This window comes from Ranitomeya variabilis, chromosome 6 (genome assembly GCF_051348905.1).
Source record: "Ranitomeya variabilis isolate aRanVar5 chromosome 6, aRanVar5.hap1, whole genome shotgun sequence".
Taxonomy (NCBI): domain Eukaryota; kingdom Metazoa; phylum Chordata; class Amphibia; order Anura; family Dendrobatidae; genus Ranitomeya; species Ranitomeya variabilis.
The window spans coordinates 39,122,035-39,137,816 of NC_135237.1; the positions used below are offsets into that span (position 1 = coordinate 39,122,035).

The 15,782-nt window shown below is 43.6% G+C and overlaps 1 protein-coding gene across 7 annotated transcripts in view; it reads left to right on the top strand.

Moving 5' to 3' along the window:
- ADAM22 (ADAM metallopeptidase domain 22) overlaps window positions 1-15,782 on the top strand; it is a 329,143-nt gene that overhangs the window by 45,049 nt on the left and 268,312 nt on the right. For all 7 annotated transcript variants that reach the window (XM_077268285.1, XM_077268287.1, XM_077268289.1 and 4 more), the window contains exon 3: window positions 7,606-7,682. In XM_077268285.1, the coding sequence (XP_077124400.1) occupies window positions 7,606-7,682 (77 nt within the window). The remainder of the gene's footprint in view (window positions 1-7,605; window positions 7,683-15,782) is intronic.

Sequence of the window (15,782 nt, forward strand, 5' to 3'; positions counted from 1 at the left end):
GTCAATGCTTTATGGAGATGAAGATTTCATTTTCCAGCACGACCTGGCACCTGCTCACAGTGCCAAAACCACTGGTAAATGGTTTACTGACCATGGTATTACTGTGCTCAATTGGCCTGCCAACTCTCCTGACCTGAACCCCATAGAGAATCTGTGGGATATTGTGAAGAGAAAGTTGAGAGACGCAAGACCCAACACTCTGGATGAGCTTAAGGCCGCTATTGAAGCATCCTGGGCCTCCATAACATCTCAGCAGTGTCACAGGCTGATTGCCTCCATGCCACGCCGCATTGAAGCAGTCATTTCTGCCAAAGGATTCCCGACCAAGTATTGAGTGCATAACTGAACATTATTATTTGATGTTTTTTTGTTTGTTATTAAAAAACACTTTTATTTGATTGGACGGGTGAAATATGCTAATTTATTGAGACAGGTTTTTTGGGTTTTCAGGAGTTGTATGCCAAAATCATCAGTATTAAAACAATAAAAGACCTGACAAATTTCAGTTGGTGGATAATGAATCTATAATATATGAAAGTTTAATTGTAATCATTACATTATGGTAAATAATGAAATTTAACACTATATGCTAATTTTTTGAGAAGGACCTGTATGTGGCATTGACGCGTTCAGAAAAGTCAGTATAATCATTAAAAAATTAACCTGATTAGTAAACATCATAAACGGAAAAAAATCAAGAACACCAAAATTAAGTTTTTTGGGTCACTGCAATATAACAAAAAATGCTGTAACATGCGATCAAAATGTTCTATCCCAAAATGGTATCAGTAAAATCATCGTCTCACCCCGCAAAAAAATAAGCCACACAGCTCCATCAACCAAAAAATTAAAATGTTATGGGTCTTGGAAAATGTTGACACAAACCCAAAAAACTTTTTTTCTCAAACTTCTGATTTTTTTTTTTTTACCACTAAAATAATAAAAAAAAGGTTGACATGTTTGGCATCGCTGTAACCATACTGATGAGCAGATTTTTTACAGCGCGGTCATTTTTACCATAAAATGTACATCGTACAAACAATTCCCCCCAAAATGTCCTAATTGCGTTTTTTGTTATACAATTTCACCGCATGTGGATTTTATTTTCCCATTTTTCAGTACGTTATGTGGTAAAATGAATGGTGTCATTTAAAGTACAACTCGTCCTGCAAAAAAACAAGTCCTCATATGTCCATATGGACAGAAACCTAAAAAGTTATGGCTCTGGGGAAGAAAGGGAGGAAAAAGCTAAAGCACAAAAACTGAAATTGGCCACATCGGGAAGGGGTCGAAAAAAAGTTAAAAACTGCATACTCAGGGGATCAGCAGTAATAAAATAAGTGCAAAAACTGGACACTCTTGGCCTGTTGACAGGTCTTCTTAAATATTGTTAGGGTCCCCTACTGGTGACAGCTATATAATTTATTGTGCTCGTAAAACGTAGCTCCTTTATTTAGATAATAATAAATCAGAACAGAATTTTGGACCCTAAACATTATTAGTGGACATAGAGGTTGTGAAGAAGCCAGATTATATCTTAATTACCCAGATGACTATGTTTTGCAAACCATGAAAAATTGACTTTTTATCTGTAGGTTAGGTTTTGGATTTAAGTGTTGATTTCTACTGGGTCAAGAAAACAGACTTTCGTTTGTGTAAAGGTACCTTCACACGAAACGACGCTGCAGCGATAGCGACAACGATGCCGATCGCTGCAGCGTCGCTGTTTGATCGCTGGAGAGCTGTCACACAGACCGCTCTCCAGCGACCAACGATGCCGAGGTCCCCGGGTAACCAGGGTAAACATCGGGTTGCTAAGCGCAGGGCCGCGCTTAGTAACCCGATGTTTACCCTGGTTACCAGCGTAAAATGTAAAAAAAACAAACAGCACATACTTACATTCGCATCCCCCGGCGTCCGCTTCCTGCACTGACTGACTGACTGAGCGCTGGCAGTAGCAGGGCACAGCGGTGACGTCACCGCTGTGCTGTGCTTTCACTTTCACTTTGCGGCGCTCAGTCAGTGTGGGAAGCAGACGGCGGGGGATGCGAATGTAAGTATGTACTGTTTGTTTTTTTTACATTTTACACTGGTAACCAGGGTAAACATCGGGTTACTAAGCGTGGCCCTGCGCTTAGTAACCCGATGTTTACCCTGGTTACCAGTGTAAAATATCGCTGGTATCGTTGCTTTTGCTGTCAAACACAACGATACACGGCGATCGGACGACCAAATAAAGTTCTGAACTTTATTCAGCGACCAGCGACATCACAGCAGGATCCTGATCGCTGCTGCGTGTCAAACTAAACGATATCGCTAGCCAGGACGCTGCAACGTCACGGATCGCTAGCGATATCGTTACAAAGTCGTTTCGTGTGAAGGTACCTTAAGTCTGTAGTAGTGACTTGTAAGTTGATATACCATATAGCATAGTGTGCGCTTATCTTTGACTATTGATGTTTGCTGATATGCTAATTGTGCATTGTATTATGGAACCAGTTTGTTGACTTCCAGGCAGAGAGGGAAAGACTGGTCAAATAGATTGAATAGTCAAGTAATGCTACTTGATCTCATCACCATTGTTTTCCCTTTATCTATGATGTGGGACTGAAAGGACACTTGTTAGGGTACCGTCACACATTGAAATTTCCATCGCTACGACGTTACGATTCGTGACGTTCTAGCGATATCGTTACGATATCGCAGTGTCTGACACGCTACTGCGATCAGACACCCTGCTGAGAATCGTACGTCGTAGCAGATCGTTTGGAACTTTCTTTCGTCGCTTGATCACCCGCTGACATCGCTGGATCGTTGTGTGTGACAGCGATCCAGCGATGTCTTCGCTTGTAACCAGGGTAAACATCGGGTAACTAAGCGCAGGGCCGCGCTCTGCTCTCACTGTACGGCTGCACTCAGAGCAGGAAGCAGACGGCAAGGGACCTGAAGGACACCGACGGGTGAGTATGTACTGTTTGTTTTTTTACGTTTACGCTGGTAACCAGGGTAAACATCGGGTTACTAAGCGCGGCCCTGCGCTTAGTTACCCGATGTTTACCCTGGTTACCCGGGGACTTCGGCATTGCTCCAGCGCCGTGATTGCAACGTGTGACCGCAGTCTACGACGCTGGAGCGATGATCATACGACACGAATCGTGCCGTCGCAGCGATGAAAATTTCAATGTGTGACGGTACCCTTAGGGTACATGCCTGGGGTATAAAGAGACTTAAGGTACCTTCACACTGAACAACTTAACAACAGTAACGATAGCGATCCGTGACGTTGCAGCGTCCTGGATAGTGATATCATTGTGTTTGACACGCAGCAGCGATCTGGATCCTGCTGTGACATCATTGGTCAGAGCTAGAAGGCCAGCACCTTATTTCGTCGCTGGATCACCCGCTGACATCGCTGAGTCGGCGTGTGTGACACCGATTCAGCGATGTCTTCACTGGTAACCAGGGTAAACATCGGGTTACTAAGTGCAGGGCCACGCTTAGTAACCCGATGTTTACCCTGGTTACCATTGTAAATGTAAAAAAAAACAAACACTACATACCGTACTTACATTCCGGTGTCTGTCGTGTCCCCCGGCATCAGCTTCCCTGCACTGTGTCAGCGCCGGCCGGCCGTAAAGCAGAGCACAGCGGTGACGTCACCGCTCTGATTTACGGCCGGCGCTTACACAGTGCAGGGAAGCGGACGCCGGGGAACGTGACAGACACCGGAATGTAAGTATGTAGTGTTTGGTTTTTTTTACATTTACACTGGTAACCAGGGTAAACATCGGGTTACTAAGCGCGGCCCTGCGCTTAGTAACCCGATGTTTACCCTGGTTACCCGGGGACTTCGGCATCGTTGGTCGCTGGAGAGCTGTCTGTGTGACAGCTCTCCAGCGACCACACAACGACGAAACAGCGACGCTGCAGCGATCGGCATCGTTGTCTATATCACTGCAGCGTCGCTTAATGTGACGGTACCCTTAGAGACAGCAAGACGAGGACACAAAGCGACACAGCCACACATTTTGCAAAACACCCAACGGACGAGAGACAGGACTGCAGCCAATTCATCATGGGACCATCATGAGGAACACGGATCTATGATTCTGTAGGAAACAACCTAGGGGTTTTCGGCTCCAGTTGGAAAGATACAGACCTGATCCATTGACCATCGCTGAACCATGGACACATTTGGAGAAAGCCGGGTTTGGGACCCGCTGGTCGCCTGGTTCCATGGAGATGTTCGGATAAGCCAGGAGGTGACTCTCGTGTCAACTAGCTGTGGACCTTGTATGGACTCTATGAACTGTCATCTCCCTACGCTTGTCGTTACCTCCTCTCTGTCTGTGTATCATAGGTGGACTAGCGACCCTGGGAGCTCTGACGTAACATCTGCCATTATCCTGGCGAGTCAGTGGAAGGGTGAGACTCTGTAAAGTGCACCATCTTGGGTACTGTGCTGGGTCTGTTCTACGTGTTACCTGCCTGTTTTGTGGTTCAATAAAGCATTGCCACACTGTTTTACCTTCACCCTGTGTTGTTTGAGTAGCGTTAAGCGCACGTTTAACGGGAGAGTGGCCATTAGGCGGGACGATCCCTGGTCCTAGCGGACTGGGGCACCCGCCAACCCCCCGTTTCCCTACAGAGGTCTCTTGCTATGGGCAACAAAAGCATATTTTCCTTCAGCTTTATAGAAACTAGGCCCAATGTGCCATATTCGACGTATAATGTGTGTTGTCACCCTGCCTCGCAGGAATTCTCGTGCAATCCCTCATTCCTACAGTATATATGACATATTTATCCTCAGGGGACAAGTTTACAGGCCGGGGACAACCTCAAAATGACATTACTGCTGAAAACCAGCTGCCGCTGGGGTCCCGGCAACACTCAGCAGTTTCCCAATAAATAATGAATATATTTATGCTTTCCAAGATTGCAGTGCATGTGTAAGCAAAATGAGTCATGCCCCGCACATCGTTTTATAAGGGGAAGAAATTCAGTATATTGTGAGCAGCATTCACATTCCTGCCATAATCCATATTAGATTAGTGTGATGTAAATATAGGACTGATTCCTGGTTGTCGTGAAACTGCGGAATAATCTAGCGTGCGCCAGTTGTAATTCTTATGAATACGTTGTTTGAGAAAATACACGTATGTCAGTAATATATATACAGTATATATAGCTATCTAGCCACGTATACATGCATGCTCCGTTCACCTGAGTGTGCATGTGTTCTGAATGAGGAGAGGTGTGTAAGTTACTGTTCGATGCTTCTGACGGTGACTTACCTCACTAGAATAGGACGGGTGCACAATACCTGCTGATCATTCATGGATCCCGGAAGAGATGACTCCCCGACCAACAGTTGCCTGACCCTACAGTGGCCTAAAGAGTCAGATGACTTTTGGTTATGACATGTATTTTCTGGGGTGGTGGAGACAAGCTGAGTGGCAGGTATGGGGGAAAATTCCAGCGGGTGAGTATGACTGTCATAATCCATCCAAAATCTTGAATTTTCAAGATCCAAATGTAGATGAAATGGGAAAATGAACGTTGGAGAACCAGGTCTGGTAAATGAATTGTTCTAAGCTGTAATAACAGTACCAGACACCGGGCCTGAGTGGCGCTGTTTCTGTAAGTCACCTAGTAAAGAATGCAGTAAAATGTAAGAAGGTTAGAACTTTTGACCTTATTTGCCGCTTCATATTTGTATCGAGAAGTGGACTAAATGCATTTTTTGGCACCATGAATATACGGGTGGTGGCTACATCTCACTACTTTGCCACTTGTATGTTACTTGTACTTTGTTACATTAAATGGACTATAATTTAAATTGGTAGTATGCGTGATGAAAATTGAAATATATTTTTTTTATTTTTATTTTTTTTTTACTTTTATTTATAAGACATGTTGAAAACCCCACTGCTCTTCAGCTTGAATATAAAGTCAGCGAGCTGTCAGTCAAGCAGAGGTGTCGCTAGGCGGGGGATAGAGCCAGGGAGGCAGAGGCTTGGGAAGTGCTTTGGCACGGTCAAAGCACTTCAGCCTCATTTGCATATGAATTAAACAGGGTTCTCTTTTTCAGTTTAGGGAGCAACAGATTGCATAAATGTATGGATAACATTATCTTTCACTGACACATTACTTTTTAAAGTAGTATTTCTAAAAAAAAAATTCTTTGATATCACACATGAGGAATAGGAATGCAACAAAACCATTTGCATAATTAAAGTTAACCATATACAACTTATAAAAAATACTAGATGTAACGCAATCTGTTAACGCTGTCATTAACCCTGTGTGAGCACTGACTGGAGGGGAGTATGGAGCGGGCGCCGGGCACTGACTGGACGGGAGTATGGAGCGGGCGCCGGGCACTGAGTGGACGGGAGTATGGAGCGGGCGCCGGGCACTGACTGGATGGGAGTATGGAGCAGGCGCCGGGCACTGAGTGGACGGGAGTATGGAGCGGGCGCCGGGCACTGACTGGATGGGAGTATGGAGCGGGCGCCGGGCACTGACTGGACGGGAGTAGGGAGGGACTAATTCTCAGTCGGACTGTGCCCGTCGCTGATTGGTCGCGGCAGCCAGGACAGGCAGCTGGCGAGACCAATCAGCGACGCGGGATTTCCGTGACAGAAGTTGCAGACAGAAAGACGGAAGTACCCCTTAGACAATTATATAGTAAATCAATGGGATAGGGGAAAACTTTTCAATCTATGGGGATCCAATTGCTGGGCCCCCACTGATCCCGAGAAATGGGGCTTGTGTGAATCGAGTGGTGGTCTGTTATGCCCGCTGTTGTGCCATTCATTCTTAATGGTTCATTCTTAAAGGGAATCTGTCGGTAGGATCCACCTTCCTAAGCCGTCTATATGAGCATGCAGGTCATAGAGAGTCGAATAAAATGATACCTTGATATCTGTGATCTGATGTCTTATTCTAGAGAAATCCACATTTTTCTTAATGTGTAAATTAGCTGTTAAGATCTATAGGCCGGATATAGATCTCCCTGAAAATCTGCCTCCAGAGCTTATTATAAATGAAAGATGGTGTTACCAGTGTGAGACATGTAATGACTGACAGTCTGCTCTCCTGATCTACATGTCTCACAATGGTAATTGACTTTCATTTAAAATAATCTCTGGAGGCAGATTCTAGGGGAGATCTATGTTCGGCCCATAGATCTTAACAGCTCATTTACATATTTCTGAAAAATCCCCATTTTTATTAATAAGACATCGGATTACAGATATCAGAGTATCATTTTATTTAGCTTTGTATGATCTGCATGCCCATGTAGATGACTTAGAAGGGTTGTTCCTACTGACAGATGCCATTTAATGGGAGTGCTGTAGATACTAAGTGCTTCGCTCGGCTGTTCTTCGGCACTACCATGAGAGAGGGGATAATCTTTAAACTTGAGAATACCCATTTAACATGAAACATTCCCTTTAATAATAGTTCCTGATTTTGGTCATTCAGGACATTGAACTGAGCGAAAATAATATAATGAAACAGACAAATACCAAGAACTGACAATGATTGTGTACTGTTTCCTCCAATCACTAATTCCAGTTCTATTCTTCTCTCTTCCAGTCCACCCACGTTGCACAAGTCAGCTTCCAGATAGATGCATTTGGGTCTTCCTTCATCTTGGACGTTGAACTTAACCAGTGAGTATTACTGTAGCCAAGTTTACTTGTTGAGATTGCAACAAGTGGCACATAGTTACTTATACCATCATGGTGGTCGAGGGAGATGAAAGTGTTAAATAGTAGCTTTAAAGGGATTGTCCACTACTTTGATATTATAGACCTATTATAGTCTTAGTATAGGGGTCATCGAGATCAGATTGGGTATCGGCTTCGGCGCCAGCCGTATGTAAATAGTGTATGGAGCAGAACAGGACAGCTCTGTACACGGTTTATTGGCCATTGCCAAGAACTTGCGACTCAGCTCCTAATCAATTGTAACCAGAAAATGCAGAATAAGCAGACAGGGAAGCAATGGTTTATTCCTGGAAGAGCACAATTGCTTCATACACTGAATGTAATACACAAGGGATACACACTCAGAAGCAAAGAGAGCTGATGAGCAGTAAATATTATAGGATCCATCAGTGGACTAGCACTAAACTGCTTTCCTGTCTTACCATCATAATGACTACCTGTTGCCACCAGTAGGTGGAGCCCGCTTTATACAGAGTTACCACTGAGTACACTACTCACTGTACACATCCATGGTCAGTTAGCTCCCTGTTGTGAATTCCGTCTGGGCTCCCTCTGGTGGCCTTTAGCGATACTGCGGGTCTGGAGATGGGCTCAGCTGCCTCATTTCCTGCTATGCTGGTTCCTATTTAACTCCACCTGCATCTTTGTTTGTTGCCTGCTGTCGTTGTATTCAGTACTGGTTCTGATCTCTCTGGACTTCCTTGTGACCTGTCTCCATCCGGAGAAGCTAAGTCTTGCTAGTTCATGTTTGCTCATTTTTCTCTTGAAAATATGTTTCATTATATGATGAGTTCAGTCCAGCTTGCTTATATGTGATTTTTTGCTTGCTGGAAGTTCTGGGGTGCAGAGTGCGCCCCTCACATCGTGAGTCAGTGTGGGGGTTCTTGTATTTTCTGCGTGGATAGTTTTTTATAGTTTTTGTACTGACCGTACAGATCCCTTGCTATCTTCAGTCTATTTAGTGTTAGCGGGCCTCATTTGCTTAAACCTGTTTTTCATTACTACATTTGTATTTTCCCCTTAACTCACCGTTATTATTTGTGGGGGCTGTCTAAACTTTGGGGTCATTTCTCTGAGGCAAGTGAGGCTTGGCTTTCTCTCTAGGGGTAGTTAGTTCCTCAGGCTGTGACGAGGCGTCTAGGTTTTTAGGTTACGCTCCACGGCTGCCTTTAGTGTGTATTGGATAGGTTCAGTGTTGCGGTCAGTATAGTTTCCACATCCCCAGAGCTCGTCCTAATATTCTGGTTTACCTATCAGGTCAGTTTGGTGATCCTACCACCGGATCATAACAGCTCCCCCTAGTGGCGGTCGCAGGCAGCCAGAATTACATAATTTATTAAAATGTTATTCCCATCTCAATCAATGATGATCTGCCGTGAAAGAATGACCATGGGAGGTCCGATCTTTGGTACTGAAGTCCCTTTCAGTCTCAGGATGGATGGGGACCTAGAAGTCACCCCATCCTGCCAGCCGCAGCGATACTTTAGTACAGTGCTTAATAGGGAGCAAAGAAAACCCATTCTAAGTTGTTTTTTTGTTTTTTTTTGCTGTAGGGCCCTATGATTGTGTGGACATTCGATTGAGAGGGATAACAACAATTATACACTGCTCAAAAAAAATAAAGGGAACATTTAAACAACAGAATATAACTCCAAGTAAATAAAACTTCTTTGAAATCAAACTGTCCACTTAGGAAGCAACACTGATTGACAATCAATTTCGCATGCTGTTGTGCAAATGGAATAGACAACAGATGGGAATTATTGGCAATTTTCAAGACACCCCCTATAAAGGAGTGATTCTGCAGGTGGGGACCACAGACCACATCTCAGTACCAATGCTTTCAGGCTGATGTTTTGGTCACTTTTGAATGTTTTTTGTGCTTTCACACTCGTGGTAGCATGAGACGGACGACTCTACAACCCACACAAGTGGCTCAGGTAGTGCAGCTCATCCAGGATGGCACATCAATGTGAGCTGTGGCAAGGTTTGCTGTGTCTGTCAGTGTAGTGTCCAGAGGCTGGAGGCGCTACCAGTAGAGAAGGGCAGTACACCAGGAGACATGGGGCCGTAGGAGGGCAACAACCCAGTAGCAGGACCGCTACCTCAGCCTTTGTGCAAGGAGGAACAGGAGGAGCACTGCCAGAGCCCTGCAGAATGACCTCCAGCAGGCCACAAATGTGCTTGTGTCTGCACAAACGGTTAGAAACCGACTCCGTGTGAGTGCCCGAGGTCCACAGATGGGGGTTGTGCTCACAGCCCAACACCGGGCAGGATGCTAGGCATTTGCCACAGAACACTAAGATTGGCAAATACACCACTGGCGCCCTGTGCTCTTCACAGATAAAAGCAGGTTCACACTGAGCACATGTGACAGACGTGACAGAGTCTGGAGATGCCATGGAGACCGATCGGCTGCCTGCAACATCCTTCAGCATGACCGGTTTGGCAGTGGGTCAGTAATGGTGTGGGGTGGCATTTCTGTGGAGGGCCGCACAACCGTCCATGTGCTCGCCAGAGGTAGCTTGACTGCCATAGGTACCGAGATCAGATCCTCAGACCCCTTGTGAGACCATATGCTGGTGCGGTTAGGACTGCTCTATATGGGTATACCTTGACGTTTGGTGGAGCAGCTTAGTATACATTTTTTGCAAAAACCGTATAAACCAAATACCCTGGGTTTTTTTTAACATCTTTTAACTAGCACTTGCGGAATACTGTGATTTTTTTGAAACTGAGTGTTTTTAGTTTTACTATGCTCTTTTGTGTCTTCAAGATGAAGGCATTTAAGCTATAGACTGGCCCGCCCGTTCTCCAGACCTGAATCCGATTGATCACATCTGGGACATCATGTCTTGCTCCGTCTACCAACATCACATTGCACCAGAGACTGTCCAGGAGTTGGCGGATGCTTTAGTCCAGGTCTGGGAGGAGATCCCTCAGGAGACCATCTGCCAGCTCATCGGGAGCATGCCCAGGCATTGTATGGAGGTCATACACGCACGTGGAGGCCACACACACTACTGAGCATGATTTCCTTGTTTAGAGGCATTTCCACTGCAGTTGGACCTGCCTGTAATTTGATTTTCCACTTTGATTTTGAGTATCGTTCCAAATCCAGGCCTCCATTGGTTAATAAATTTGATTTCCATTGATAATTTTTCTGTGATCTTGTTGTCAGCACATTCAACTTTGCACAGAACAAAGTATTCAATGAGTATATTTCATTCATTCAGATCTAGGATGTGTTATTTGAGTGTTCCCTTTATTTTTTTGAGCAGTGTATATTGTGTCCTCTGCAATATCTGCACTGATATGTATGGGATGTGCACGTGCCGACAGTACGGTCAGGGGTGATAGAAGCCGTGTGAAAAATGGTCTTTCCAAAATGTGCAGGCACTACCAACAAAAATATGTTCTCTATGTTAAGCTTTTCCTGTTCTCCTATCCTTGCCAGTGATTCTTGTTTTCTTCAGAGTGATATAAATCTGCAGCTTCATGCTCCATTCACTACCTTCTCAAATTTATGACTGCCGAACTCTCCATAAGCTCAGCAGTAAGAGCTGATAACTTGTATGCTGAGTAAAGGCCATTACTGATAAGTGTTCATTTATTATTAATAGGAAAGAATTGCTGCTACCAGTGGATGCTCTCATGTCCTTGCTCAGGAGACCCAGATCACTGGTGTGTCCTGCAAGAAAAAAAGTAACACCCTAAAATAAAATAAATAAAGACATATCACTTATATTTTACTTGGAGAGAACCTTTTCATCTTGATGGATGAACGATCTGTAGGAAGAGCGATCTGGTGCAAGCCTAGATAGGGTGTAAGGGGCACAGGACGGTAGTCATGGGCAAGGGGCTGCTGTTCTCCCACGCCCTGTCCCCTACTAACAAACTGTGTCCCAATTTCCATGTGCCGTGTGAGTGCTGTAGTACACTTACGGTTCAGCTGTAGGCCTCCTCTGTCTCCATGATTCTGGATCCAGGAGCATCCGCACACAAATCAGGCGACTCCCGGTTCTGCTTAATCAGTCCAACTTTAGTTCCATAGATGGAATGTCCGCAGGGAGTTCCACAGGATCCCATACAATCCAAACGAAAAGTACTTCTTGTGCCTCAGCCCATTGCCCTTGAACTTCGCATTTCTTCTTACTAACACTGAACTCTCACATCTAATCTAATCAGAAAGTGTTTGTCCTTTTTTTCTGCCCCTGACCCCTCCCCTGGAGGGCTGGTCCCGACCATGTTAACTGTTCCAATACTACACCTATCAGCCTGAATACATTGTGCCCACCACTGCACTGTACCAGTCCCATCCTATGTCTAAAACTAAACCCTTATTTTGCGTCCTATACCGAATCCCTATATCCAATACACATTAAGTCATCAAATATTATAGCAATGCATTAACCGTGCGCCTTGGTGCCTATGAAGTTCTATGCAACACAAAAACATTTTTTTCACATACACTGGTTATAACTGGTTTTCTTCTAAGCAAGAGAGAATCACATGACCATCCCAGTCACCCTCTTACAAGGGCACCAAGGCCTTCTGTGCTGTTATTTTGATTTTATCAAGCTATCAGGTTGGTGGTCTTCATCTTCGCCTTTTTCCTTCTATTCTTCTGACCATATTGTCCTTCACCAGTGATTTTCACCTGGTCCAAAATCCGCTGTTGTCTTGAATCCACTGATTTTCTTTTTTTTCCTACTCCTCCATTGTCATGGCTCATTTTGAGGAATCGATCAGGTGACCTGTTGCCTTGTGGTCGGGTCTTCTGTCTGTTGAGCTGTTGCTCCTTTTCTTCACTGTCCAAATGCTGATTGTTCCTATTGCATTTTTGTATCCTTCTTGGTTTGCTCCTTTCCAGGTGTTTTCCATTTTCTCATTTTGGTTTGCCTTAACATGTTCTGGGTGAGGCTTTATATGCCATTCCTTCACTGCACTTCCTTGCTGGCTATACTTCAGTCTTCTCTGATTATTGCATTTCTTTTGAGTTTTCCCCCTAATTTGATGTGTTTTTAGTGCAGATATGAAGCAGTGTTTTTAACACTTCTTTAATCACAGTATTTATGCAATGTGTGAACACTGCTTTACAGACACAAAAGAGTCAGATGTCACATAGCAAAGCTTACAAGAAAAAGAGAACATTCTAGCTGCTATGACTATGAATGAATGAAAAAATATAAATGCATAGTTCCCCACTAGAGATGAGCAGGACATCCAAATGATATGCCAGCCCTGGGTAATCAAAAGCCGCACTTTGAGAGCCTACTGTCCAGCCGCCAGGTACCACCGACCTGGATGCTGAACCACAGTCCCCTGAATTGATCCACTCATCTCTAGTCCCAACCGTCCCCGATAGTGTGGGACTGTCCCAGATTTGGGTCTACACACTGCAGTCTCTGGCGTCTGCTGAATGTCCCTCACTGCCACTGCCCCTCCGACATCTCCCCCCTCTTTCTGTTCTTCAAAAGTTAGGAGATAAGTATTTATTTTAGGCTTCAACATAAGGGGCTGCTGGACATCAAAAAAAGGTCCACTAAGGCGCCCTTCACACATCCGTTTTTTGTGTTCGTATACGGTCCATTTTTTAAGGGCCGCACATACTGACACACACAAACATCCATTGTATTCAATGGTGGTGCTCACATGTCAGGTTTTTCCATACGGACTGTGTGTCCGTGTGAAAAACCCGCAGACATGTTACCATTTTATCAGCAGCACAGACAAAATGCATGCCACACATGTGCACACTGATGACCTGTGCATAACTGTGTTTTTTACTTTTTAAAGAAATGTATAAAATGGGGTGTTTTGTTTTATTTCAAATAAAGAATTTTATTCTTGCTGTGTGTTTATTTCCAAACTTACTATGGGGTTTAGTAATGGGAGTGTCTTGTAGACGACTCTCCATTCATAACCCCTGGACTTGATGTCACCTGACAATACAAGGCTGACATCAACTCCCCTCCAACTATCACCCCACTTGCCAGTGCCACAGGGCAAACGGGAAGAGCAAGACTAAGCGCCAGACTTGGCGCATCTTATGGATGTGCCATTTCTGGGGCGGTTGAGGGACGATGTTGGTAGCCTGGGATGCAATATCTCTGCCCCAGTCCCAGGCTATTAATATCAACACACAGCTGTCTGTTTAGCCTTTGCTGGTTTAAATTTATAGGGGGTCCCAATATTTTTTTTCTTGGGTCCCCTATAGATTCACCAGTAAAGGCTAAGCAAACAGCTGTGAGCTGTTATTAATAGCCGGAGAACCTTATGGGGTATTATTCCTTGTCCAAGATTATTACCATCAGCCCCCAGCTGTGGGCTTTTCTTCTGCTGGTTGTGAATATTGCACAGGAGCCCACACCATTGTTTTAATTTAGTTCTTTACACTGTAGTTAAACAGCTGCTGCTGAATTCAACTCCCATCATTGTCTCCTGGTCGCGCTGATCTCACACGGACATGGACGTTTTTTCCTGTACGGCAATCACCATGACAAGTGAAGGAGGCTTAAGATTGATATTTTTTACCTGGTGTAAATTCCGTTTTCTTGAATATGGCAATTATTTATTTGTTCCTGCACCTCTCCATTTCTGAACTATGTCTCCATTGTATATAAACCTATAACTTTGATTCACATGGTTGTGGTCATCAAGACCACGCCCCCTTGTCTAAAAATGTATTTACTGTCTATACAGGGATCAGGGGGCCATATCTCAGGAAAGAAAAGGTGCATGAGCAAAATAAAATCAATGCCAAAGTCAGGAAAAAAAGCAGAATTCATTCATAGTTGAAACGGCCATATATTTTTTTTATTTTTATTTAAGCTTCACTATTTGCGAGACAAGCTGTAGTTTTCCTAATTATCATTTTGCCCCAAAATATATGTAAACCTTACATTTGTATTAACTTTTTTTATAGGTTTAATAGAGGAAAAAAATAGAATTATGCTATTTAGCAATTTACAAATAAACTGTTCACTGTATCGGGATATTACGATTCTGGGGATACCAAATATGGCCATATTATATTAACTGATTCTGGAAGGTTTTTTTTTCCAACTGTATAAAAATGTGATGATTGTAATTCTTTTACATTATTGTTTGTAACAAAATAAATCTGACCTTCATTTTGCCCCTTGTATTTCTAAGTACCAGTACACTATGCTTGTAAAGAAGATGAATACCATTTAGATCTTTAGGCAGAGAAAATTCTCCCATCCATACTTTGTTGTGCAGTCTGTGGCTCACTGATAAAGTTTCCACCTGTCCCTATGATAACACAGAGCTGCAAGCACAATGGAACCGGAAATGCTGCAGTAGGAAACGAGGCATAATTTTAAGAAAATCAACAACTATGTAAAAACAAGTTACTTACCGTAACTATTTTCTTTTCTCTTCTCCTTAAAGACACGGAACTGGCGTACATGATGGATAACTGGAGTTTCATCTTCTTGCAGAATTAATTGATCCTTCCAGTTTTTCAGAAACATTTTTTGCATTTATCTGTTCAGGAAATCAATATACCTCCGATAATCTAATTGTCCGCTGACGGCTGTCAGTATGAGGAAACGAATATTGTGCTACAGGCGCTTGCATCGTGCACTTCTGCTATAATGCATTTTCAACCAGGGATATATTGACTACAGGTCTAATTACTGGAAGAGCTTCTCCAGTCAATGTATTGTGAAATCAGATTTACTAAAGCTTTATTAAAAAAAAAAAAAATAATAATAATGTGCCCCTCCCCCCAACATATAATATGATTGGTGCATGATACATGGAAATATTGTTATATCTTGTCGTACACAATAAATAGGACCTGTCACCTCTATAATATGTCTGGTTTAGCAAATAATCATATTTCACATAAAAATAGTAATTCCGAAGCCTCTTTTCTAGGAGTTCCGCCTTGTGCTGTACCTCTGTTATTCCTCCTGGAAATGGAAATGTCCCCTTGTTAATACAGTTTGTCCCTACACAACGTGATACTCTTAGCAGCAATTATTGATGTATAGGCATCCGCGCCCCCTCCCC